Genomic DNA, 27,876 nt, shown 5'->3' with positions numbered 1-27,876 from the left:
AAATCGTAAACAACATGGGCAGTAGTAATTTGTGAACATATGGGAAGATCTTACTTTACAGCATGAATGAGAAATCAATATGGTTTCAGCAGAGCTAGTAGATTAAATTTATGTACAATTTTAAAAAGAAATGTGGTTGTATGTTCAATTGAAGCTTGGTATTCAGTTAGCTCTAATAAAAATGTATTAATATTCTGTTTATGTAGCTTCCAAAGCACAAATCTGTTGTGGTTACACTGAATGATTCAGATGATAGCGAGTCAGATACAGAGCAACCTGTTTCTACTATGAGTGTATTTGGTGGCCTGGAGTCGATGATCAAAGAAGCTAGAAGAACTGTGGAGGTAAGTAATGTTTGCAGGTGTGTGTGTACCCTAAAGGCTCCAGATTCTGTCTGATCTTGAAAGCTAGGCAAGGTTAGCACTTGGGAAACTGCCAATGAATACCAGTTCCTGTAGGCTATTTTTCAGAAGAAGGAACTGGCAAAACTACCTTTGAGTATTCCTTGCCTAAGAAATCCATGGGGTCACCATAGGTTGATAGGTTACTTGGAGACACACACGCAAAAGCACCAAACCTCTTCAAATGAAGTGCATAGTATATAATTCCCTAAATTCCATGAAAGAGCAATCTCGTGCCCAGGGGTATTCCCTGTGAGTGGGCTCATGATGCAGGAATCTAAAGTTCTTTATCCATTAAACCTGTTGACTGTTCTTTCTTTTATGACAGTTTTTTTTTAAAAAAATCTTGCTTTGCCAGCTAAATAGGTTTTTTTTGCTAATTCTTTGTAACATAAGAAACAATTCAAACTACCTTTAAAGCCCTAGACCAGTGGTTCTCAACCTGTGGGCCCCCAAGTGTTTTGGCCTATAACTCCCGGAAATCCCAGCCAGTTTACCAGCTGTTAGGATTTTTGAGAGTTGAAGGCCAATACATCTGAGGACCCACAGGTTGAGAACCACTGCCCTAGATGCTTCAGGTCCAGGCTATTTGGCTAAACGCATTCCCTTGTATGAACCTGCCCAAGCCCTAAGATCTTCAGGAGGGGCTGTTCTTTCAGTCCCACCTCCATTTCAAACTTAGTTGGTGGGACATCTCGGTGGCTGTCCCTCAACTTTGAAACTCCCAGCCCAGGGAAGCCAGACTGACCCTCTTCATGCTCTCCTTCAGGTGGCAGGTTAAAACCTTTTTATTCAGGCATTCTTGTAAAGAAGAGGTTTTTAAGATTGTCAGGACTATTTTGATTTTAGATGGTTTTAATGATGGTCAATTCTGTTTTAATACTTGTATATTTGTATATATTAAGTTTATGTCAATGCTTTAGTTGTGAGTAGCTTTGAGTTTCTGTATGGAGAGAAAAGGCGAGATATAAAGATTACTATTAATAATAATATCTTTCATGTTTGATTCAAAGACATAACCTGGGAGCCAGCCGTTCATGAATGTATGGGTTACAGCTAGCACTTGGGCACAGAAGGGGATCTGGCGATAATGAAGTTATTGCAACAGTGGAACAGTGGAGCCCCCGTTGGCACAATGGGTTAAACCCTTGTGTCAGGACTGATGACCAATAGATCAGCAGTTCGAATATGGGGAGAGCGGGTCTATCAGTTCCAGCTCCCATGCGGGGACATGAGAGAAGCCTCCCACAAGGATGGTAAACATAAACATCCAAGCGTTCCCTGGGCAATGTCCTTGCAGACTGCCAATTGTCTCACACCAGAAGCGACTTGCAGTTTCTCAAATCGCTCCTGACACGAAAAAACAACAACAGTGGAATGATATGTTTCCTATAACAAGCCTGGTTATCAACTTGGCTGCGGCATTTTAGAGCTGCTCAGATTTCTTACCTAGTTGTAAAGGCAACCCCATATTTAGTGTTTGAGTAATCCAGAAGGGATGTAGCCAGTGCATGTGTCATAGCCATTACTGACATATCTAAGAACAGATGGTGCACTAGTTTTAAGTATGCAAACGCACTCCCAGCTTCCTATGAAACCTGTGCACCTAGACTTAGGGCTGAATGCAGGAGTATATCCAAGCTGCAAATGTAAATTTTCCCAGATCTGCCTTTTGACTGAGGAGCAGTTCTGTCTTGTCTGACTTAAGTTTAATTTGTCTTATCTGAATTAAATTTGATGTGTTCTTCCATCAATTACTAATAGCAAACAGTGGTTACTATTGAAACAGCTCCCATGAAATTAAGTGGAGGGAGTTGCATTTCACTGTACAGGCTTTTTGAAAGTTTGTCCAGATGACAAGTCTGTTCTGGGGGATTTCTAAAATGTATTATGGCTTCAAAACATAAGTATTCTGCCTGCCCTCACAGTATTATCACAAAGATCTCTTCTGTAAGATAATGTTTTCCTGCCTATCATTGGAAAGGCATGAAGTAGGACATGCAAATATATGAGTAAACAGGAGTGTGACTTTGGGGGGAGGACAAAAGTCTTGTTGACAAGGTATTCCATTAAAATAAATTTGATGTCTTAACATCTTGGTTATTTCAATTGTCTTTCAATGACATACCTTACTGGTTCTGTCAGTATTCATATTCCATGATACGTTGGCTGAAGATTGTCTTATCCACTCCATGGAAGTTACAGTTGGTAGAGATCATTAAATTTTTTCTCTTCTTCTGCATATGAAGAACTAACCATATCTTGCTTGGTTTCCCATTTTCTAAAAAGGGATTTGCATTTTCTAATAGCTATTACTGCGGTTCCTGTATCTGATAGGATTCTTGAATATTTGGTTACAGGCAGCAAAACCTAAAGCACCTTTAAAGTCTGAAAAAGAAAATAATCCTGTGAGAACTCCTGAGGCCTTACCAGAAGATAAAAAAATGGAGTACAGACTCTTAAAAGAAGAAATTGCTAGGTATATTGATCTTTCATAGTAACAGTCAAGAAAATCATTTCAGCTGTTGTGGAAGTGGGGAGGGGGGAACAGGGGAAAACTCTTAGTCTTAAGCTCTGAACTTTATTTTGGATAATTTTATTTAAAATTATTCAACTTATTTTTTAAGTTATCTTGAAAAATGGTCAAATTTTACATAATCAAGAGATTTTTTTACATGTTTCTTTTTTTTGTTAACTATGTGTATGTATAGTTATTCAGTTTTATTTGACTAAGTGTATGTAATCTTTGAAAATAATATGTTTTGAATCTTTTAGCCGGGAGAAACAACGTTTGGTAATATCAGAACCTCTGAAAGCAAGTTCACCACCAGTGAACTCAGATGCTGAAGTTGATGGAGTTGGTAGGATAGCAATAGTCACAAAACAAGTTACAGATGCAGAGGCAAAACTCAAAAAACACAAGTAAGCCTCTTCTTTATAATACTCACCCCAAGTAGCAATGCTTAGTGTGAAAAGGCAAAATCAGCATTTGATATGCATCTCCCTACTTGAGTCTGTTACCTTTTTTATAGACCTTTCTGTTTTTAATGGGCCAGTTTTCCAAAATTTCCTTCTGGCTGATCTTAGAATAGTTCACTTGAATTTTTAACATCTTGCCCTCTCACCCATTTACTATCTTTATATGGTTTCTTCTGATTTTTTCTGGGGGATCCATAGTGTATAGTGTATAGCCACATGTTTTAATTTTGCATATGATGCTTACATGTCAGCAAATGCAGAATTATAGTTCCTTTCTCATGCCATAGCTTATTAGTTATATGTGTCATTTCCTAACATCCCAGACATTTGTAGCCTATTAGTGAATCTGCACTAAACATTGTTAAGCATTACATAATATCACGATGGCAGCATTTTAATAGCAAGCTGTGACTCTGCATCTACTATCTGAATTTAAAACAGCAGTAAAGATGAGTCTTTTTCAGAAAGCCTGTTGAATTTTTTAATTAATTTTTTAAAATATAATGTTGCTATTACTACTATTATTATTTGATGAATTCTGTTGTAGCATGTCTAGTTAATGTCCAGAAAAACACATAGAGGTAGATGCTTTTGCTTGTTGCTATTTTTGTATGTGATAGAACTTTAGAATGTTTTTTTTTTATCACATAAGCATACTTGAAATATGTGTTCTCTGTTTTCTGTTAGATATTCTGTGTTCTGCAAAGATTGGTACATGTATTCCGGTATTAGATAAAATGTTATGATGCTAAAATGTTGGGCCTTGTAAAATTGTTCATGGTGACATATCTTCACTCTTTGGCATTTAACTTTGTTAGTACCATGATCCTACTCTGGAAATCTTTTGCAAATATAAAACTAAAGATCTACTGAAAATACCTAGATATCTAATAGCTTTGATAATGGTGATGATTTTGTATAATTTTATGTGGAGCAATGACTCTAAGTTCTTAACTTTGTTCTATTAGACTTCTTTTGATGAAGGATGAGTCTGTGTTGAAGCATCTCCTGCAGCAAGAGGCAAAGAAGAAAGAGTCAGTTCGTCTTGCTGAGAGTAAGATTGCAAAACTCAATGAACAGCTGCAAGCAACAGAAAAAATATTAAATGCTAATAAAGTGTTTTTGAAGAAGCTTCAAGAACAAGTGAGTTAAATTCCTGTTACTGTGTAAATACTGAAATGTATATAGTGATCTGGGCTTTTGATCTCACTAGATACATTTAAGGATGTATTTTATATACATAGCTTACTTCAATGTTTCATTTTTTGAAAAATGTTGAATTGCTTCAGATCCATAGAGTACAACAACGAGTTACAGCAAAGAAAGCACTGGCATTAAAATATGGAGAAGAGCTTGCTCGAGCAAAAGCATTGGCTAGTAAAGAAATTGGAAAACGAAAACTTGAACACAGTCATTTGGGGGTAAGATTTTATTTGAGAATTTAGCCCTAAAGAAACACTGATACCTATTAAACTTCTGCTGTTTCATGTTTAGTTCAGAAAGCATGATCGGCAGTGAAGAGGGTATAGGGTTACAACTTGTGTTGGATGGGTTACACTTCCCCTGAAGACACAGATTCGTAGCTTGGGAGCGATCCTGGACTCATTGCTGAGCCTGGAACCCCAGGTCTCAGCAGTGGCCAGGGGAGATTTTGCACAGTTAAAACTGCTCCCATACCTTGGAAAGTCAGACTTGGCCATGGTGGTCCATGCTCTTGTTACATCTTAAATAGACTACTGCAACATGCTCTACATGGGGTTGCCTCTGAAGACTGTTCGAAAGCGTCAAGTGGTCCAGTGGGTAGCAGACAGATTTCTAACTGGAGTGGTGTACAGGGAGCACACAACTCCCCTGTTGTGTCAGTCTGCTACCAAGCACAATTCAAAGTTCTGGCTTTAGCTTATAAACCCCTAAACGATTTCAGCCCAGCTTACCTGTCCAAATGCATCTCCCTCTATGAACCATCTTGGAGATTAAGATCTTCTGGAGAGGCCCTGCTCTCCATCCCATTTCTCTCGCAGGCGTGGTTGGTGGGGACGAGAGACAGGGCTTTTTCGGTGGTGGCCCCTCAGCTCTGAAATTCCCTCCCCAGTGAAATTAGATATCCCTCTCCCTCCTGATTTTCAGGAAGAACGTAAAGACATGGCCATGGGACCAAGCCTTCGGGCAGTACAAGGAATGAATAGGAAATAAGGGCAATTTGACAACTGGAATGGCTTCAGACTACAATTTTGGATCATGTGATTTTAAATGTTAATATTAAGATGTTTTAATTCTCAGTTTTAAATGGTCTAAATGTTTTATGTTTAATATGATCTTAATGGTTTTAATATATAGTTACATGCCATTGTTTTAGTTCAGGGGTCCTCCTCAAACCAAGGCCTGAGGGCCACATACAGCCCTCCAAGGTCATTTACCCAGCCCTCACTCAGGGTCAACCTAAGTCTGAAATGACTTGAAACACAGTTTGTGATTTGACAGTGATTTTTTTAAAAAAAAATTCGGTTTGCGTGGAGTAGGAGAGGAAGTGATATAGCTAAATATGAAAAATATAGTCCTTTCATCTTGAAGGTGGCACGACTCTTCCCTGACCTATAGGAAATGATGATTTTTTTGCTGTGTGCGTATGTTCTCAGGCAAAATTTTAAAGTGTTAAATTACATGTTTGTTAATCTATTTTATCAATAATTAAACCATAATTGTTTCCCAGCAGCCAAACAAAATTTTGAAATTGGATAAATCTCCATTATCAAGCCCCAAGAAACATTCAGCAGAGCTGATTGCACTGGAGAAAAAAAGGCTACAGCAACTGCAGTATGAATATGCTCTCAAAATTCAGCAACTAAAGGAGGCCCAAGCACTTCAGATTAAAGACCGATTGATTATTGTCCCTGTTACAGAAGAAGAACCCGAATTTGCACTACCTCAACCATCTCTTCATGATCTAACCCAAGACAAACTGACTCTGGATATTGAGGAGAATTATTTTGATGATGAAATTCTGAACAACTCCAATAGAGAACGAAGAAGGTCTTTCAGAGAATCAAATTCATTTACAAAACCAAATCTTAAGCACATAGACACCCCTAAACAGGAAAATGTGAACAAACTTTCTAAAAAGGCACTAGAACAACCGGAACTCTTTCTGGGTCTGAATATTGATGAACTGAAAAAACTCTATGTAAAAGCTGATGGCTTGGAAGATGTCTTGAAAAAAAATGGAACTTTTATGGTTGCTAATGAAGAAAATTTATATGGGAAGGTAATTCTGTGTACTAAATAATCTAAAATATTTTGTTTTTAGATGGCTCATTGGCTGAAGTTTTTATGTGCTTAAAAATAATGCGTATTTATCTCTTTCTTAGGAAATAACCACAGATGTAGATCCTTTTGCTGCTCCTAATAAAGAAACAGAGGGAAAGCCATATCCATTTGGACCATATCATAGCCCTCTTCTTGTTTTTAAGTCTTATAGGTATGTATGTTCCATTAATAAAAATGTTATGCGAGAAACAGCATACTGCTGTAGAATTGGTTTAAGTATGAGTGGGAATCACTAGAGGCCATAGGATGGAAGACAATGGGATCGGAGTGGGTTTTTCTCACCCGATTCAGTTAATCAAACAGTTGATTTGTGCTGATTGAAGTTTTAACATAACTTCTGAACATAGGAAACATTACTTTAACATGGTTGTTATTACTTGTGTGGTAGCCTCAAATAACAAAACTCTCAATATTCTGATAATAAATAGCAATGATAAACTTCCTTCCATAGTGTCATTTTAATAATCCTTTTAAGATTAAATCACATAGGCAGGGATGGCAGTGTAGGGTTTAATTCAGATAAAATGTAATACAAATTTGTATATCATCCCAGTTCTTTATTTAGCTTGATCTCATATGTGCAAGAAGGGCAAACAAGTCACTGTCCTCCTTTGGTCTGAGCAGCAGGTGGCGCTGATCGGCTGGTTATTGTTATCTTTAAAAGCAGTGATACAGAGTCAGGTTTACTACTTTTAGGGTGTTTTGTTTTACATTGTTAAGTCTGATTTTCTTGGCCTGAAAACATTATCATCCCTTGTTTTTACTTACTCCATTTAGGTTTAGTCCTTATTTTCGAACAAAAGAAAAGCTTTACCTCAGTTCAGTATCCCACAGCAATATGATTGAACCCAAACAGTGTTTCTGCCGTTTTGACCTCACAGGCACATGCAATGATGACGGTTGCCAGTGGTGAGTGATTTCTTCCTTCCCTTAATAGTCCGAAAGTGTGTTCCTTTAATTTGAGCAGTATTCGCTGAAGGGGCTGCTGCCCCAGGAACCCAAGCAGATTTGTTATCTCTTTTGAATACTACTAAATCAGAGTATAATTATTTTAACAATAAAAAATTCCCGAAAAAAAATGTTCTTTTTTCTTAAACAAAGAAGTGTCACTAAATTGCATGGTGACACTCATTAAAATACCTCATTCATAAATAATAACTCATATAATTGAAAAAATAAATTCCCAAATTCTTGGTTACGCAGTAGCCAAATTCCTGCAGCAGAAATTTGAAATCACAGAATGCCACCTAAACAGGAACAGTTGAATCAGTTTCCTGAAGTTTTATGTAAGGAACATGGATCCATTTTGATAAGTCTTGGGAATTGATTGAACAAGTCATCTGTTGGGCAATATGATATGACTCAAGATGCAGTTGGGCCAATAGATCTCTATTATTATTGTTTGCCTGCATAATAATAATAATAATAATAATAATAATAATAATAATAATAAAGTAAAATAAAAAGAAGTCCAGAATTCTGGAGAGCTTATCATTGGCATTTTATTCATTCCCTATCTACACATTTTCTTCACGTGTTGTCAATTTAACTGTGTAATTTTACACACTTGTTTAAAAGCAGCATTTGTGTACTTCTGATAGACTATTCATAGTAGCTTTTCCTGGATTTTCTTTCTAGGCAGCACATGAAGGACTGCACTCTCAGCCGAAGTCAGCTCTTTGAGGATGTTCTTTCGTACAATTTATCATTGGTGGGCTGTTCAGAAAAAAACACTGATGAAGAGATAAGCACTGCAACAGGTGTTGTGTCTTCTTGCGATCATTAATTTGATGGCCATTTACCTATTCTGGTTAATCACAGCAAGCATTTTTAAAAATAATGGTGTAGGAAGGAAGCTTTTCTTTAAAGCTTGCTTCAGTCTAAAAAGTATTAAGGATAACTGAAGAGTGTTTTATAATATATTCTCATTTATGCTTGAGGGTGGGATGCCCAGCAGTGGCGCAAGTTTGCTGGTAGATTACGATGAACCATCACAGAGATTAAAATCTTCTGGGGGAGGCCCTGCTCTGTCCCACCTCGGTTGAAAGTGCGGTTGATGGGGACGAGATGCAGCCTTCTCAGTGTTGGCTCTGAAACTCCCTCCCCAGCAAGATTAGATCAGCGCACCCCCTCTTGACTTTTAGAAAGAGAACAAAGGCGTGGTGTGGGATCAAGCTTTTGGCTAGTAAAATATTGTAGTACAAAGAATAATTAAGAAACGTGCAGTAACAATCAATGGTGCGCAATTTTTTTGGATCATGTGATTTTAATATTTATACTAAGATGTTTTTAATCCTTTTTCATGTTTAAATTTTGTTTATGTCTTATGTTTAATGGTTTTAGTAATTTTAAGTCAAAGTTATATGTATAAATTAGTTATTATGATTTTTTTTTGTTTTACTGTATGTTGACAATGAATCTTTGCCATTAGTTTATTGTAAACCTCCTTGAGTCCCCCCAGGGTGAGAAAGGCAGTATATAAATGCAGTAAATAAATAATAAATAAATTCTGGACACCTCTGCTTTTTACATCTGATCACATATGTTGAACTTCATACCTGAAATACCAGGGGTGCTTTTTTTTTTAGTTTGCTAACCTTTTAATTTATTTTAAAAAAAATAAGTATTACTGGCATTTGGATGACAAGCTCTTGATGTTTTGAAGCACGTTTTACTTGAAACCTTAGACCTAACAACACTGTGATAGCTTTTTTTGAAACTAATTTTTGTTCCTGTTTAAAAAAACAAAAACAAAAAACAACAATCTTATGTAAACCAATGTATTCCTTCTAATTATCTTAGGCTACATTTAACAAATTTCCAAAGATTTGGGGGAATTTCTCTGGATATGTGAATCCATTTTAAATTGTCAATAATATTTCTCAAGCATTGCTATCATCTCATTTCAGAAAAATATGTTGAAAAACTTTTTGGAGTAAACAGAGATCGCATGGCAATGGATCAGATGGCTGTGCTTCTTGTTAGCAAAGTCAATGAGAGCAAAGGCCACAGTAAGTAACTTTTGAGTAGCTTGACATGCTTTTTATTTATACAGTTTATTTATACAGATTTTCCAACTACAATTTGATTTTTTTCCATTTCCAACAGCCCCTCCATATACAACATGGAAAGACAAAAGGAAATGGAGGCCTAAGTACCGGAAAAAGGCTCCATTGAACAGTGATAGCAGTGGTGAAGAAGAACAGTCCCCTGGTCTTATTAAATACGGTAATAGTGCAATTAAGTTGCCAGTGTTGGTGACGAAGAAATGGTGCGTAAAACATTGTAATGGAGCAACATACTGGACTTTCCCTTTAAATATTTCCTACAATGATAAAAATGATTTCAGATACTCAAATATTTACACATAAAACTACTCAATGGATGTTAGAGATGCTGCAGATTAGGCTTGTGCATGGATTCGGTTTGGTTGGTTCTCTTCTGCCAAACCGGCCTGTTCGACTGGCTGTAACAGTAAGGGCCCAGCTGCCATGTTTCTTTTGACCAAATCGGGCCATGTGGCAGCCAATCATGGCTCCTTTTCCTCCTATTTGGCGTCACGAGGCGTGCGAAGAGGCTGCCACATGCTCACATGGAGTTACCCTGTGTGCCCTGCCTGTTAGGCCAATCAGAATAGAAGAGTACTGTGACGTGTCTTATTCAAGCTGTGTCTATTTAATGGGCCGAGCGCTTCCATTGTTCTCAGTTATGTCCTGGCTGTGGAGAGGTGCTTCAGTCTGGTTGCCTTGCTCCTGGCTTTTTTTTTTTTTTACTTGTCTTGGCTTGGCCTCTCTCTAGCATTGAATCTTTTGTTTGAAGATATGCAAAATGTAGTGGTTTTGGTAACAAATGCTTTTATTTACAGCTTCCACAGTAGAAAACAAAATCAAGATTCCTGCTCTGGATGCTGTTGTGACTCCAGATGACGTTCGCTATTTTACAAATGAGACTGATGACATTTCAAACCTGGAGGCAAGCGTACTGGAGAACCCTCTTAATGTTCAGCTTTGGATCAAATTGACCTATAAATACCTGAATCAAAATGAAGGGTAGGCAATTCTTCCTGTGCAAACAAATCAGTTACAGTTTTTATCTGAGGTTTCTCACCTGTGCAGCTGTAATCCAGCCCATCAAAGGCCTCTGTGTTTCTTGGCCAAACCACAAGTAGGTTATTGTTGTAAAAGCAATTGAGAAATGCGGTTAGATCTGTTGCTGTATCTACAATCCAGAGTAAGGGTAATAAAATATTTTGATGTTTTTAAGCCAAGTTATGCTTCATTGCAGCATGGAAGTTGTAAGGAAAGATCCATTTGATGATGGTGATGATTTCAGAGGGACATTTTAGACAGCAAGGTGATTCAGAAACAGAAGTCTTTATCTTTCAAGCAGAAAATCAGCAGGTGTTCTGAAAATATTGGCAGCAAACCACAGTTGCAGAGCGCTATCCATAAGTTCCTTTGTGTTCCTTCTCTCCCGCTCCCCATTTCAGAGCCCTTCAAACTCTTGTAAATTCAGAAGAATAGAGGTCATGGCGTAGGGGGATGGGGAGGACTGTTAAAAGAAAACTCTTTGTGTAAGCCCTAGGATTGTATAGTGACGCTGATGACATGAAAATGAATGTGCAGTATCTTCTTTTTTTCTTTTCCTATTGAAGATCATCTTCAGAATGCTTAGATTCTGCTTTAAATGTTTTGGCTCGAGCACTAGAAAATAACAAGGAAAATTCTGAAATCTGGTGTCACTACCTCAAGTTATTTTCAAAAAGAGGAACAAAGGAAGAAGTGCAAGAAATGTGTGAGACGGCAGTGGAATATGCCCCTACTTACAAGATCTGGTGGACAGTAAGTTTAACCTTTGGAAAAGCTGCATATTTTTGAGTGTTTCTCTATAGGCAAATGTGGATGTCTTGCAAGCCAGAAAAAAAGCCGAGGAAGAAAAAGTGGGTGCGTTCTTTGGTTTGCTATGGCCAAAGATGTAGCAGTCAGACAATGAGCACTAGCCCACTATTCGTACAAAGGAAATCAGGGCACTTCTGGCATTCTGATTTGTTTTCTTGTGTAAACCAGTTCTGTGTCAAGTTTGACTCAAGGGATTCAAACTGAAGAGTTCTTACAGAAAATGTAAAGATCCCTCCTCCAGTAAATACTTTGTCTTTACTTTTTTGGACTGGCTTTTTTATACTGGATACTAGGATTCATATGTTAAGTTTTCTTAATGTCCACTTTCCATTGCCCAGTGCAATGGGTCCCAGAATAGCATGTTATACAGTGGAAGAAACTGTATTGGACACAAAAATCTGAAATGGTTCTGCATCTGCAGTCCTCTTCCTTTAAACTCTGACCATCATTTCTTATTACTTTATATTATAAATTCCTAAATGGGTATGTTTGGGTGTATTATTTCTAAAGTGGGCAGAGGTAATATGGACACATCTGAAAGTGTACATAAACTACAGACTAGTATAACAAATCTGTATCAGTAGAAAGGGAGTGAATCTTACACGTAGCTTACTCTGAAAACATTTTCTTGCTTAATTCTCATCCAGTTTCTGAATCTGGAAAGCTCTTTTGATGGGAAGGATTATGTGTGTGGAAGAATGCTGCAGTTCCTCACAGAAACTCCAGACGAAAAAGAAAATGTGGATCTTTGGTCCTTTCACTTGCTGGAGATCTTGCTGTATAGAATTCACTTAAGCCTCTTCACTGGAAAATATCAAAATGCTGTTGCCTTATTTCAGGTACTTGCTTATTTTAAACGCCAAGCTACATTTGGTATATAATCTAGTGATTCTAGCCTTATTGTATATTGATAGTTTGTGATTCCTTAGAACACAGGAGAAAGGAGCATTGTGGAGGAGCATCCTTTTATGTACAATGGAAAGAATCTGATAAAGGGTACAATATTCGGAAGTGAAATGTATTTTGTGTGTTAATTTACACCAGAGACTTCCATACATTTCATGTTGGTGACAAACTTTTTAGTCATGTATTTTTTGCAACACAATAATTAAGTTTTACTAGCAAACCAAGGTTAAAACAACTCCTTATAAGAGATATAAACACAAAGCTAAATCATACTAACAAAATCTTGGGAGACACAATATATCTCATGAAAACCTTTCATTTAAAAAAATACGTGATTTCTAAGATAATGACATACATTTCCAATATTTTTGTCATTTGTCATTATGTTTGTGTGATGCGCCAACGCACCAACATGTCACGATTCACAAATTGGAAAGCTCTGATTTCCACTGTTGATTCCGTTTGTCTTATTGATGCTACGGCAAATAGCCAGACTAAATAGACTTCTATATGCCATATTTTAAAATATATGCAACTTTATAATATCATGTTTTATTGTTCACTTCTCATGTTCATCCTATTAATTCACTATGTTATTTATAGAACTTATTACTTGTTTTAACGATTACTGTGTTATTTGTGAATTTTAATTAATTGTTTTAATTGTCTTTTACTGCTGTTTATCTCTATTTTGTTTCTTTGTAGACCACCCTGAATCCCTTTGGGGAGAGAGGGTGGGTTATAAATAAAGTTGTTGTTGCTGTTGTTATTAAATTGTGTGAGAGATTTTGGGGGAGACTATGAGCTTCATATGTAAATTTAATTGTATTTTAATTCTATATCCTTGCACTAATATTTAATTTTTTTTTACAAAATTGTATTTGTTTTGTTTTAAATTGTTTTTAGATTGTGTGGTTATTATCCGACTTGAATCCCTATGGGGAGAAAGATGAGATATAAATAAATCTGATGATGATAATAATAATAACAGCAACAATAATATAATAATTTTGTATAGAAACTTTCTATTTCTAATATGTAGTTTGTCAAGGAGCCCTGATGGCAGTGGCCATGGGATTTATCTTACGTAATAGTAAGCTTGATCAAAGTTGTATCTCTAGAATGTGTCTGTAGGGCTAGGTATAATGTCTTATGTTTCTTGGTGTAAGCATTCTGTCATTTTCCATTCCGTAGAATGCTCTGAAGTCAGAAAGTGGCAAGGCTGTTGTGCAATACCTCACCATAGACAATCGCTGCTTAGCTTGGCTCTCCTACATTCATCTGATTGAATTTGGTGAGCTGCCAATCAAGTTCTATGATCCTGCCAATAGCAACTCTTCAAAAATAATGAAGAAGGAGCCCTTTTTTATACCTTGGAAAACAAAAGAAGATGTGAAAGCTAACCCAGATACGTTGCTAGCTGTATTTGAAGGTAAATTCAAAATCCAGGGTCTTTATAGCTTCCATTAATTTTTTAAAGAAGACATTTCTATATACAGGGTGAGGCAGCATAACTTCCTTTTTTCAAAACTTAATAAAACCCATTGTATGAATCAGAATTTTTTTATATAATGTAGGCGCATACCTAAATTTTTGTTTTACGTAGTTTTTTTTAAATGATTTTTATTGAAGGTTTTTGGTGGGGTACATCAAGAGAGTGTCAATCATTGACGTATCGTTGATAAAATAAATCTATAGATAGTGAATCGGGTTCAGGAGTGTGAAGGGAAAGGGGGGGAAGGGGGGGGAAAGGGATGTGCATAAGGTTAGGAAAGGTTAGGAGAGGGTGAAGGTTGAGGAGAAGAGAGGTTAGTTATGTTATCTAATGATTAGAGCCTGGTTCGCATGTTGGATATAGTATGGGTTTTTTTTTCTTTCTTCGCAAGTTTCCTCTTTGTGCTATAGTTGATTGATGTTGAAATAATTTCTGACTGGGGACCAGTCTACTTTGCTAGTCATCCTTGATTGCTTGTTTTTCAGGTGTTCTGTTAGGCAATCCATATTCATTATGTCTAATAATTTAAATGTCCACTCATCGATCGTAGGGATTTTTTTGTGCTTCCACTTTTTAGCTACCACTATCCTTGCTGCAGTCATCATGTGAAAGAGCAGCCTGTCTTTATTCTTGTCCAATTCAAAATCAAAAATGCCTAAGAGGAAGTATTCCGCCTTCATTTCTTTCTTGACTTCTAAGATTTTATCTGTTATAGTATGTATCTCCTTCCAGAATCTTTTAATTTTGTCACATGCCCACCAACAATGGAAAAAGGTTCCTTTTTTTCCTCTGGCATTTCTAGCATAGTCCCGGTGTATTTTTGTACCATTTTGCTAGTTTACTGGGTGTTATGTACCAACGGCACATCATCTTTAGCCAGTTCTCTCGCAGGTCGTATGAATTTATCCACTTCAATTTGTTATTCCAAATCTCCTCCCAATCTTTTGTTCTTATCATACGCCCTATATTTCTTGACCATTTTGTGAGGCAGTTTTTGTTTTGGTGTTTCTCGGTCTTCCACTCCAGCAGTATTTTATAAAGTTTGGTGATACCTTTTCTTTCTGTGCACATTATTTTGTCCCAGTATTTTTCTCTTGGCTCAAAGCCCACTTTTTTGTCTTTGTTAAAGGCTTCCGCCAATTGTCTATGCTGGAACCAGGTAATCTCACCGTAGGTTTGTTTGATTTCTTCTAGTGTCTTGATTCTATATTCTCCTCTATTTTTCGTTAGCATATCCTTATAGCGGGGCCACTTCTCCCATCCCAATTCCCTTCTTTGGTGCGCTTTGAGCGGGGATATCCAGAGAGGGGTTTTTGAATAGAATTTCATTTTGTATTTTTCCCAAATTTTAATTAGGGAAGACCGAATAAAATGGTTGCCAATTTTCTTTCCTATTTTTCTTTTTGCATACCACAAGTATGCATGCCATCCACTGCGTAAGTCGTGGCCTTCTAGTGCTAAGTCTTTGAACTTGTTGATATTAGCCCATTCTCTTACCCATAATAACCCACAGGCATCATGATAAAGTTGTAAGTCTGGCAATCCCAGTCCTCCTTTTTCTTTCTTGTCAATTAAGTGTTCGTACTTTATTCTCGGTTTCTTTCCGGCCCATATAAATTTTTTGATTGAAATGTTTTACGTAGTTTTGAAGATCAAATTAGGTAGGTGACATCCCCGATTCTCCATACACTGAGTAAACTGATTTCTGGCATTTGTCATGACTCTTGCCAGCATAGCAGGCATTATGTTGGCAATTTCTTCCTGGATGTTGGTCTTCAAATCTTGTAGGGTCCATGGACAGTTCACGTAAACACGGGATTTCAAAAAATCCCATAAAAAAGTCACAAGGGGCCAAATCTGGATAGCAGGCCGGCCACTCCAAATCCGCTCGGAAAGGAGGCCTCAACAGCAAAAGTACGCTCTTCACTGTTCCAACGCATGATGGCGACTGAACTATGTCAGGACAAAACTTTATACTCCCACCTCTCGAACGAGACCAGTGGTGCTCCGCTACGTCTTCAACCAACTGAATGGTGTGCATTTTAAAAAAGGAAGTTATGCTGCCTCACCCTGTACTTAGTTATTAATAAGATTGCAACCTTAGTTCCACCTATGTCCAAGTACCAGGGAATAAATCCTATTGAACTCAATTGGTTCCCTTCTGAGAATATATGCGTTGCATTGTACTGTTTTAAAACAATGTTCATCACTGGACTATAGATGCTTTTTTAAAAATGGCTATCTTCATGGAGAGGTTTTTCATTGAACCTTTTTCTGCTCCATATCACATTGCTTCCACCAGCCATACCTAGCTTAGCCAGTGGCAATGAATACTGGAAATTACATCTTGCCAAGATATGAGGAGTGGGCAAGGCTTGCTTTGTGTGGTCATTTTTAAATATCTATTTTTATCATTCCAAAATATTGGATTTTCACCTATAGTTTTAGTCCCAAATGTTTATATTGCTGCTACATTGTATTTGTATATTGATAATACGACTTCATAGAAGTTCATTCATAGGTCATAATAAAAATCGTAATTATATGTCAAGAACTATTTGGCATTGGTGGAAGGTCTTGCATATTCTGTCTAAACTTTCAGTGACTACTGAAAAATCCTAGTAATTAAAACATTCACTTCTAGGAAGTTAAATCCTTGGATGCTTGTTTAAATTCATAGGTGCTTTAGAGAAACAACCTTTGGAGGAAAATTAGGATTACTTATTTGTAAAAAATGGTTGGCTGTAACAAACCATTTTAATACATGATTTAACTTAATGGGATCAAACTATGTTTATTGATTTTTAAGTGTCTGCTTTTTAAAATAAACATATATACTTTTCAGGATTAAAATACAAAATTATGTCTTGGGTGTCATAAGAATTTACAGTCTTGTTTATTTTCTTTTACTTTGGATCTCCCAGATATGTATCTGGAAATCCTGTGAAATCCAAAATTCATTTTCTTACAGAGAATCCAAACTTTGAATAGGCACAGGCTCCCAAAGTTGTGTTTAGTTACATTACTTACAAATATTGAACAATATTTTGTAATGATATTTTTTTTATCAAACAAAGTCACCAATCTTTTAAATAATCATTTTATTTATTAATATATTAATAATAATAAGTATATCATGGTACAATAGCAAACAAACTAAGGTAACAGGATTAAATCACCTAATAAATAAGTTTCTCTCTTACTTTTGTGAAGATCATAAGGTAAAGGTTTCCCCTGACATTAAGTCTAGTCATGTCCAGCTGGGGGGTGATGCTCATCTCAATTTCTAAGCCAAAGAGCTGGTATTGTCCATAGACACCTCCAAGGTCATGTAGTCAGCATAACTGCATGGAGCACTGTTACCTTCCTGCAGAAGCGGTACCTATTGATCTACTTACATTTATATGTTTTTGAACTGCTAAGTTGGCAGAAGCTGGGCCTAACAGCGGGAGCTCACTCTACTCCCTGGATTTGAGCTGCCAATCTTTTGGTCAGCAAGTTCAGTGATTTAACTTGCTGCACTACCAGGGGGCTTTTTTTGTGAAGATCATACATGTTAAACATGCCTAGAAATAATTTCATTTATTGTCAGCCTTAAGAGTTTGCAACTCCACCCTTTAAAATAATTCTTTCCTGGCTAGCTCTTTTCAGGCATAGTGTTTTGAATGTTTAATGTCACTATGTTTGTCTTTTTTAAAAGATGCCATCCAGTCGTGTGGTGGCGAGGATAATTCAGCTGATAAAAACATGGTTCACTGTCTCCCATTATACAAAAACATGATTTCATTGCAGAAGCTGCTGGAAAGGTAAGGGTTTCTTCCCACTGAAAGGTTTATACAGTGTATGCTCTTGTTAACATGCCTAAGTGGTATACTGTAAACCATGCTTTTTATAATATAACAATTTCCTCTTAATCCACACACTCATTTGATTGAACTGTTCCTGATATTAACAACCAAAGAGTGAAGTAATTCAGACCTAACATAAAAGTGTGGTCAGAAATAACATCTAAAGCATAAAAATCATTCACTAGAATCTATTATTTTTCACAAGAATAACTTATTAACATCATCCACTGGATTGTTTATTCAATGAGATATTCTTTACTATTCTATTGAAGGTGGGAAGCTGCTGCTGAGCTTTGCAGATCACTTGTAAAATTAAACCCTCTTGACTGTCAGCTTTTGGAAACTCTGGTTGATTTATATTTGAAGACAGGCCAGGTTGAAAGAGCTTGTGATGTGTGGCTCACAGCATTTGAGAAGAACCCCCGGAATGCCCAGGTTTTCTACCATATGTGCAAATTCTTCAAAATGCAGGTAAAATACCACGGCCTTGCGTCTCTTATAGTGTTTAAACCCATTAAATCAGAAATGCGGGTCTCTGGGGTGTTTCAGGCTAGCACTCTAATAATCTCTTCCATTGATTGTGCTGACTAAGATATCTCAGATTTCATATTGCATATAGGATGCTAAAAAATAGAATGAACAATGTGGTTCATTCTGTAATACAAAACATTATAAAGAAGCTGCAGTAATCTATTTAATTCACCAATATTTTTTAACCTCTAAATGAAGTCACTGGGGGAGTTTTGGAGTTTGATGCCATCTGTATGCAGATGAAGTCCAACTCTGTCACTCCTTTTCACCTGTTGCTAAGGAGGCTGTTCATGTCCTGAACCAGTGCTTGGCAGCTGCCACAATCTGGATGAGGGCAAACAAATTGAAGTTGAATCTGGACAAGATGGAGGTACACCTGGTCAGTCAAAAGGCCGAACAAGGCATAGGGTTACGGCCTGTGCTGAACGGGGTTGCACTCCCCCTGAAGTCGCAGGTTTGCAGCTTGGGAGTTTTCTTGGATTCCTCACTGAGCCTGGAACCCCAGGTCTTGGCGGTAGTCAGGGGAGCTTTTGCCCAATTAAAACTTGTGCGGCAGTTGTGCCCATACCTTGGAAAGTCAGGCTCTCGTTACATCTCCAATAGACTACTTTAACGTGCTCTACGTAGGGTTGCCTTTGAAGACTGCCTGGAAACTTCAAATAATTCAATGGGCGGCAACCAAGTTACTCACCAGAGTGATGGACAGGGAGCACACAACCCCCTTATTATGTCAGCTCCACTGGCTGCCAGTTTGCTACAGAGCAAAATTCAAAGTGCTGGCTTTAGCTTATAAAACCCTAAACTGCTCCATCCCAGCCTACCTGTCCAGTATCTCCCTCTATGAGCCAGTCCAAACATTAAGATTTGCAGGGGAGACCTTGCTTTCTGTCCCACCTCCTTCGCAGGCGCAACTGGTAGAAACAGGGGCTCTGTGGTAGCACCTTGGCTGTGGAGCTCCCTCCCCAGTGACATCATATTGGCCTCCTCCCTCCTGGTCTTTTGGGAAAAAGTGAAATCCTGGTTGTGGAAACAGGCATTTGGCGAGTAGAAATTAAGGTGCAATAGACTCACAGAAACCAACATAAGAAGCAACCTGGATGATGATTTTGGGATTGGTGCTATGGCTTATATGCGTTACATGTTTTAATTGGTTTTAATTTGTATTTTGTATGTTTAATTGATTTTAATGGTTAATTGTGTATGTTTTGTTCAATTTTTGGATACTTGTGGCATTGAAAGTTTGCCAAAATTAGAAGCCGCTCTGAGTCCCCCTCGGGGTGTGATAGAGAGGGGTAAAAATAAAGTAAGTAAATAAATCACATGTCATTGAATTTGGGTTCTTACATAAAAGTTCGCCCTTGTATGTTAAACATCTAAATAAGTGTAATTCATGCCTCCTATCTTTTTTTTTTTTTTGTAACACTGAATGAATGACTTCCATGTATTTCCGCAAATATCTGATGTGAAAGATCTGATGTCAATTTTGCTCTTTTTTATAACAGAATAGATCAGATAGTATACCACCTCTCTTGCAAGCCTTTGTTGCAGCATTCTTTGAGTGCGTACCCAAAGAGAGTAATCCTGTGGATCTGTTACGGTAAGTTTGGCAAATACTTTGCTTGATGTGATTGACTGTTCTGCTGTCAGGATGTTTGTAAAATGTTGATACTTTGCATATTTCTAAGGTGTGTATAATGATTATATCTGTAGATAGTACTGTGTAATAAAAATGCACTTTACGAATTTGAGTTACATATTATGTAGTGGCTTGTATGTGTAGAAGGCAACAGGTGGTAATATGATTTAAACATAGACTTTTAGGACTGAAGCAGTTTAGTAGAAATTGGAATGTAATTTCTGGTTCCACCACTTTCAAATTCTTACACCTATTGGTTGCTTGTAATAATTGTTCTACAAGTAGTTGTCTGGTTATTACCAGGATGAAACTATATTTTGTGCTTGTTCTGTTAATGCTAGGTTTGATATTATTGAAAGTAGTCCTAGGCCAATTTGCGAGTCTTATTGTAACTGTTTTGCAATAATTGAGATGATTATGTGACATATCCATATAGAGTGACTGTGTACAATGCTGCAAATGCTGGCATTTATCTCTGTAGCAGCCAGAGCAGGAGAGATAGACTCCAGCAACAGCTAGATTCCCCTAAATTTCTTACCACCAGTACGTTAAAGGGTCCAGTGCGCACATTTGTTGAGGTATAAAGTGTCCATAAGCAGTGTAAGGCTTCTTCAGACACCTCTTGCCTTGTGGTTCAGCATAGTAGAAATGCTGCACTCTCATATTGTTGATTCTTGTTACATAGAGGAGGTTAGGATTGTTTCTGTGTAGTAATAATTTTCACACTGAAAAAGCACTCTCTGTTCTAGATATTTTTTGAATTTCCCAATGCCAATTGAATTTACACCACCCTTGTATAAGGGAAATTTTACGGAGGAAGTTTTAAACCAGCAAATTCCTTACTTGTGGCAAATATACTGGTGAGTTTTCCTGGAGACTTGAGAATGTTTAATAATGAACAGGTTTCATGTGAGGACTTAGGTTTTCTGGAGGGGAAATTAACCTTTTAGCAAAGTAAATCTTAGCAATGTGGGGTTGTCATTTCTGCCCTTGTTCTAGTGTCTTTTAGGATGTTGTTCTGTTGTTAGCCTACTTAGTCTTTGGAGGCCTGTGGCTCTTTTAAAGCAGAAGGAGATGTTGCTTCAAACTAAGGAATATAAACTTGCAGGGGATGTGGGGCATTTTAACAATTAAAATGCCCCACATTCTAGATGCCTCTGAAGTCTCTGAAAGGTGGTCTGGCTATCCAAAATCGTTGGAAGCTGCTTTCCATTGAGTTAGTAATATTTGTATCCATGACCATTTTTGTTTGTTTAGTATATACAATTGTGTTGCTCTTTGAGAAAAGGTATACATTTGTTTGAAAACAAATGTCTTGTTTTCATTTCTAAACCATAGCTTATACCAGTCTCTTCATGGAACTTGTGGAGAAGCAACTGATGCTTATGAGGCAGCTCTGGGAGCAGTTATGCAAGAGGAGATAGTTCAGCAAATTTGGATGGAGTAAGTTTAAATGAAAAAGTCTTATTGTTGTGGAAGTAAAATATTCAGAAATGTTAATGTTTTGATGGCACTTCTTTTTCAGTTACCTTGTTTTCTTCAATGGCAAAGTTGTCAGAGCCAACAATCAAGTTCAAGAGTTCAAGCATTTTACTGATCTTATAAACAGATGCCTTGTTACCGTCCCCACACGATATCCTATTCCATTTAGCACTGCGGATTACTGGACCAACTATGAGTTTCATAACAAGGTATTTCAAAATCCATAGTCAATTCATACTGTATATTAAGAAAAACAGAATACGTAAGCTTTCTCAATCTTTGGCAAGGTGTTACAACAAACATTCGAATTAGGTGGGAAGGATATAATAGTTATAAAGTGACCAAGGTCTAATGGTTGTAAAGATAGAGCTCAGGAAAAGACATTGGCATTCAAACTACCAGCTGCTTTAAAGACATAACTTGCAGTTACATTTTTTTTCCTTTATAATTTGACCCGCAGTGTCAAAAAAGTTCCAATAAATGGATCCTGTATGGCACCAAACGATTCTTTGTTAGGTGCCATACAGGTTCGAGGCTACACCCAGAATAATAGAGTTGGAAGAGACCACATGGGCCGTATAGTCCAATCCTTGCAGTGCAGGAACAGCATAGTCAAAGTACCCCTGACAGATGGCCATTTAGCTTCTGTTTAAATTATTGAGAAAATTAAATTATGTGAAAATTGGGAATCAACAGCCATTACTCAGATTTACCTTTAACCTTAGGAAATATGCACAAATTCCTCTATCAAAAGACAGCAAGAATGAAAAAGAGTCATCAAAGTTTTCATGAATATGAGAACTTCTTTGTCTCTTTTTCACTACAGTCTAAACTTGAGAGGGAATGCTTCCCAGCAAGTTTCTTTGCAGATCTGATGACTGACAGATTGAATTGACAAAGAGTATATGCTGGTTGGTGTCTGATTGTCATAGCCAGCAAAGAGACCCATCTGATTTCTCAAAAATGTATTTTTACAGGTGATTTCCTTTTACCTGAGTTGTATTCCAAAGCCTCAGCATTCCAAAGTCTTGGAACGATTTTGCTGTAGCATGCCTGCTAATCCGGGGCTTGCAATCAGGTAAGAAAAAGTTTGTGGAGGCATTTATTTTTCCCTTTGTCTTTTACTGGTCAGTAGTCAAGTAGAGATTTTCAGATATATGATTTGGTTCAGAAGAAAAGGAGCAAATATTTAACTGGTATTTTGCTTTCAAGTTTTAAGAAAGCCTAGAAATCCGATCTATATTAATTGAGAAACATAGTTAGGATTACCGCTTCAAAGAGAGAAAAAGAATATATCTGTACTGTTTGTAGTCATGAATTTTCAGGCGATGACTTCACTTTAATTTCCATATAATAAACAGATGATGTTTCTGTGATAAATGTGATAGAAACTTTGAAGAGCTTAGTGTTAATTCATTAATGTTCCTTTGTGAAATACTTTAATTAGGATACAGTTCCTTTTTATTTGAATGTTATCTCTTCTGGCAGACAGAGTACGACATCTCCATATTTATAAAATGCTCCATTAGGTGAATTTTTAGGAATTATTATTTCATATAGGAATGTCATGTATATTGGATAGGTTCCAGCTTCTTCGTTTGTATTAAGGAAAGTAATAAATCAATAGTATCCGTCAACAGCCTAAAATCTTCAGCATTGTAATAAGAACATTCTTAAAATTATAATTAAATATATCACCTTCATCTCTAAACCTTTAAAATGATACAGTTGTTATACGATACAATGTATGATTGATATAATTATACAATTTAAGTGTCTTCCAGAACAATTTGGATAAGACCCAAAGAAAAGTTTGTCTTGTTGAGGTTTCAGTGGAGTTAAGGGGGCAAGCAGTTTGGGTTGGATTCTTACTTGTACTGGAAGGAGATCACAATGCTATTTTCTGATTTTAAAACTACACCTTTCCTATTTGAAACCTATATTAAAACTGAAGTTTTCCATTGCTTAGTACTGTTTAACATCTTCACTTAGCAGTTATTGCATGCTTCCCTGTGTACTCCTTTGTCATTGCAGGCTGCTACAACAGCACTGGGAGGAGAGCAATGTCCAGATTCTGAAACTCCAAGCCAAGATGTTTACCTATAATATCCCAACATGCCTGGCCATCTGGAAAATGTAATTCAACAGTCATACACCTGTTACCATAGATACTATTTTTATATTAAAAAGATTAAGGTTTGATTCCTAAGATAAATCTAAATAGCTGTCAAATTGGTTTCATGCTAGAAAGTATTTTTCATTATTGCAGTCTTTCAACAAACTTTGATTTAGAAAGATACCTGACAGTAATGTAACATGAAGACCTTTGCTTTCCCATACCATAGTATTTCAGAAAGTAAGTATTTCTTGTGTGTATCAATAAGGAAAATGTATTGATAAATTGTCTTGTTTCTACTTTGGCATGTTTTATCTAAATTGACTTCTGTTTCCTCCTCCTTTTTACCCTCCCCCTTTGTATACCATAATAGCAATATCCAGTGGTGATGAACTGATCATTGTCTGCAGTATTTGTACATAAAGGGAACAACTGAAATGTCTTGCTCATGTAAGATTGTTTATGAAATGGATCTTTTTCTTTTGTCTCTTCACTATAGATTACCATCATTGGGAATTAGTCTGTTACTTTCCAGGACTTTTATAGTTCCATTCCATACTCAGTGTTCTGCAGATAAAGATAGTGAATGTGCTGCAAAAATAAATCATTTTTATTTATTCCCTCAGAGCCATTGCTGCCGAGTGCTTTCTAAAGGGAAAGAAGGAGGTATGTCAAGAAAACCAATTTTAAAAAGTTACCTAAAATCTTAACTAGTCTTAGATGTTCAATCCAGTACATAAGTCTGCTTCATGAGTAGGAAACCTTTGGTCCCCCCCCCCCCCCCCCGATGTTCTTGGACTGCAGTTGTCCTCTGTCCTTGCTAGCATTGCTTATTATGGAGATCTTGGAAGTTGCAGTTTAATAACATTTAGAAGATCATACATCTCCTACCCTGCATGTTTTCTGTATCTGTATGTGTGTTTTAAGTAGACAAATATAAGCGATCCCTAGGTTACGAACAAGATAGGTCCTGTAGGTTTGTTCTTAAGTTGAATAAGGTGCAACACAGACAACTTAAAAGTGTAATTCCAACCTTTTTAAAGTTTTGGATAGCACAGGGAAGGGTTAACACCCCTGTGGTGTTTGTTTTGTTGTCTGTGCCCTGTTCAGATTTCATCTCACTTTCTGTCCCTGTGATAATTGGATTTTGAAAAATGTGACTTGTGGAAACAAGGATTGGTGATAAAGTTTCAGTAGAGACACCTTTTCCTTATGATAAATATTTCAGGAGTGAATTTCCATTCTGAGAGCAGATTTCCTATCACTTCCTGTTGTCTCACCCCTTCGTGTTCTTAACTAGGAGTCAGTTGTAGTCAGATGGTTGTAACTTGCGGACTGCCTGTACCATTATTATAGCCAAGTTAGTTTTTACAGAAAAGTCAGCTATCTTCTTTCCAGTATTCCTGAAATTGGCTTTAAAGCCTGGTTTTAAAAACTGCATGCAAATGACTCCACTGTGTCTGTCCTCACATTGTGGGCAGAATTGAAAATATTTTCTGGTTGGCTCTCTTTCTTCTTAAGCCACAGATACCTTTTTGGGGTCAGGGAAGTTAATGGGGAGACCTGGTTTAGTTGTAACCCAAAGTGGTTCTGCAGAGCCTTTCTGTGCCATGCTAACCCAAATTCTTATTCCATGTTAATTATCATGACACTTATAGTCACCTGGATGGATATAGGGTTGCATCATTAACACACAGTCCAAAAACATCAGGAATATCTTAGTATTTCATATAGAAAATACTCCATTTTGTATAGACAGGTCAGAAATTTTTGAATAGCTTGATCAAAAATTCTTAAACTGCTTGATCAGTGCAATACTTTAAAGACAATTAATGGTTGGGCATGGATGGCATAATTTACCAGTTTTAGCAGTTTGCAAAAATAGCCCTAATTCTATCATGCTGAATGGTTGTTTGCAGTAATTTTCCTATGCCTGTGTTATATGTTTATGAGGTAGAAAAATAGTGATTTTGAAGCTTCAGAAACTGGTTTATGTTGAAATAACATTGAATTGGTTCTTGTCTCTCCTTCACAGGTCCATCACTTATATCAGAGAGCCTTTCAGAAGTTACCTCTTTGTGCAACCCTGTGGAAAGATGTAATGTTTTCTCCTTATGTTTCCGTTTAAGGTTTCATTTCAATTTTCTGCATATCCCATGTCCATCGATGTGGTGATATTCAGGCTCTGGCTAAATCTTATGTCTGCTTCCCCATCTCTTACAGCAGCTCCTGTTTGAAGCCTCCGGAGGAGGTAAAACTGATAACCTGAGAAAACTAGTTTCCAAGTGCCAAGAGGTTGGAGTCAGCCTAGATGAGCTTTTAAGTTTAAACACTTACAGAACAGAAAGCACGAAACGTTGAACGCTGGGTGCAGTCAGTGCTAAGTCCTATTAAATGCCAAAATCATTTCAGTGATTCTCCAGGCTGATCTCTGGCTTTAGGCCTCTGTAAAGCAGATGAGCAGTGCTGAGCCTGTCAAGTCTCTCTGGTCTGCTTTCCTTGAACCTGGAAACAATTAACATGGCCGCCTCCTTGGATAAACGAATTCCCAATGTGGCCTGCTTCTGGGCCCTGCCAGACTCTCATAACGTCATATACGTAAGTATAGCTCACCTCAATGACAAGACTTAACATGTTAATTTCTTTTTTCAATTTTTTATTTTCAATGTTTCTTTTTCTTTTGTGTGTGTGTGCTCTTCCTGATTTCACTTGACACTCGACTGATGCCTGAGAGATCTGTGTCCGGAGCTCACAACAGGGGGTTGTGTTTACATTAAAAAGAGTCCACTTTGTCCTCTCTTCCTGCCCACCCCCTTTCCCCAAATCCCTTTTTGTTTCATTTTGGAGATTAGTTTTCATTGCAGGATTTAAAACAAAAGCAGTCGCTCTTAAGGAAAGTAACTGCCATGGTCACAAGTATGCTTTTTGCACTTGAAAGCTTGGAGGGTGGTTTAACGCCCTTTCTGCATTCTGGACTTGTGGCAGAGACTTAAACTTGAAGATTAAATTTACTTTTTGCAAACGCCAGTGCATCAGGACCTAAAGAGTGGTCAATTTATTATGTGCAATTTTTGTAAAGAAATTTTAATTTATAATAAAGGTTTAACAGTTAATAATATTGAACTGATTTGTATTAAAATACTACTCTGTAGTATTGACATTGTTTATATAAAGATATTTTGAATATACATTTTTAAAAATCTGCTGTCTTTGTGGTCTTTCATTAAGTGGTCCAAGTTCATTTGAAATGCAAGGGTTGGTTGGTTCCTTTTCTTAAACAAGACATTTTGGTTATAGTTGAAATGCAATTTTAAACAGTATACACATCCCCAGTAGATAGTTGTTTGCACTATTTTACAAGGAACAATAACTTGAAATTATATGAAACCAATATAATAGTATAGGGTTGAAACATTGTTTGCCTTCAGAGCCTATTTGACAAGTTTTGACTTCAATTTCATATCCTTGTCAATTTAAGAACAAGTAACTGATCCTCAGGCAAATACTAAACTTTATTAACCCAAATAACAAAGGCAGTGTGGCTAACAAAGAAAAACATCTTTAAAAGTAACTTGCCAAGGATCAAACACACGTGTGATAAGGTAAAGGTTTCCCCTAACATCAAGTCTAGTTGCGTGTGACTCGGGGGAGGGGGTGCTCATCTCAATTTCTAAGCCAAAGAGCCGGCGTTGTCCATAGACACTTCCAAGGTCACATGGCCAGCATGATTGCATGGAGTGCCGTTACCTTCCTGCAGAAGAGGTACCTATTGATCTACTCACATTTGCATGTTTTCAAACTGCAAAGGTGGGAGAAGCTGAGCCTAACAGCGGGAGCTCACCCCACTCTCCGGATTCAAACCACCAACCTTTCGGTCAGCAAGTTCAGCAGCCCAGTGGTTTAACCTGCTGCACCACCGGGGGGGGGGGGGGGGGGGCGGGCGGATGTGTGATAGAAATGACTTATTCAAAGAGCAGACCAGTACAGTGAAAAAGAATGAATTCCTGAGAGTGTTTACATTATATATCAGTAGTCTAGTCACAGCAAATGCTACAGATAAAGTATATGTTTCTCAATATTTAGAATTCCTGTTCACTCTTAGAAATACTCAGAAATAAAACTCAGTGGGATTTATTCCAAAATAGGCCTGCCAGAAAACCATGTTAGGCTCATCTTAAGGTCCTCATAAGTTAGGAACAGCTTGAAGGCACACAATAACGGGTGGGTCTAGAATCGCTGCAACTTTTGCACAACTCAGAT

The 27,876-nt window shown here is 37.2% G+C and overlaps 1 protein-coding gene across 3 annotated transcripts in view; it reads left to right on the top strand.

Moving 5' to 3' along the window:
- Positions 1-26,818, top strand: part of ZFC3H1 (zinc finger C3H1-type containing) — a 40,221-nt gene extending 13,403 nt beyond the window's left edge. The window contains exons 10-35 of one of the 3 annotated variants that reach the window (XM_060777456.2): positions 207-344; positions 2,762-2,880; positions 3,177-3,323; positions 4,349-4,523; positions 4,670-4,801; positions 6,094-6,642; positions 6,746-6,855; positions 7,482-7,613; positions 8,343-8,464; positions 9,614-9,715; positions 9,813-9,932; positions 10,570-10,753; positions 11,359-11,545; positions 12,250-12,441; positions 13,703-13,940; positions 17,704-17,809; positions 18,124-18,322; positions 19,885-19,979; positions 20,768-20,878; positions 21,357-21,461; positions 21,544-21,709; positions 22,478-22,578; positions 23,535-23,636; positions 24,243-24,282; positions 25,652-25,714; positions 25,840-26,818. In XM_060777456.2, coding sequence (XP_060633439.2) covers positions 207-344; positions 2,762-2,880; positions 3,177-3,323; positions 4,349-4,523; positions 4,670-4,801; positions 6,094-6,642; positions 6,746-6,855; positions 7,482-7,613; positions 8,343-8,464; positions 9,614-9,715; positions 9,813-9,932; positions 10,570-10,753; positions 11,359-11,545; positions 12,250-12,441; positions 13,703-13,940; positions 17,704-17,809; positions 18,124-18,322; positions 19,885-19,979; positions 20,768-20,878; positions 21,357-21,461; positions 21,544-21,709; positions 22,478-22,578; positions 23,535-23,636; positions 24,243-24,282; positions 25,652-25,714; positions 25,840-25,977 — 3,873 coding nt within the window. In that variant the 3' untranslated portion in view covers positions 25,978-26,818. Of the gene's footprint in view, positions 1-206; positions 345-2,761; positions 2,881-3,176; positions 3,324-4,348; positions 4,524-4,669; positions 4,802-6,090; positions 6,643-6,745; positions 6,856-7,481; positions 7,614-8,342; positions 8,465-9,613; positions 9,716-9,812; positions 9,933-10,569; positions 10,754-11,358; positions 11,546-12,249; positions 12,442-13,702; positions 13,941-17,703; positions 17,810-18,123; positions 18,323-19,884; positions 19,980-20,767; positions 20,879-21,356; positions 21,462-21,543; positions 21,710-22,477; positions 22,579-23,534; positions 23,637-24,242; positions 24,283-25,651; positions 25,715-25,839 lie in introns of all 3 variants that reach the window. The other 2 variants (XM_060777457.2, XM_060777455.2) reach the window with 2 other exon arrangements.
- Positions 26,819-27,876: the final 1,058 nt, after the last annotated feature.

The sequence above is a fragment of the Anolis sagrei genome, chromosome 5 (assembly GCF_037176765.1).
Source record: "Anolis sagrei isolate rAnoSag1 chromosome 5, rAnoSag1.mat, whole genome shotgun sequence".
Taxonomy (NCBI): domain Eukaryota; kingdom Metazoa; phylum Chordata; class Lepidosauria; order Squamata; family Dactyloidae; genus Anolis; species Anolis sagrei.
Note: the sequence above shows the minus strand (reverse complement) of the source record. Positions and strands in the feature narration are given on the sequence as shown.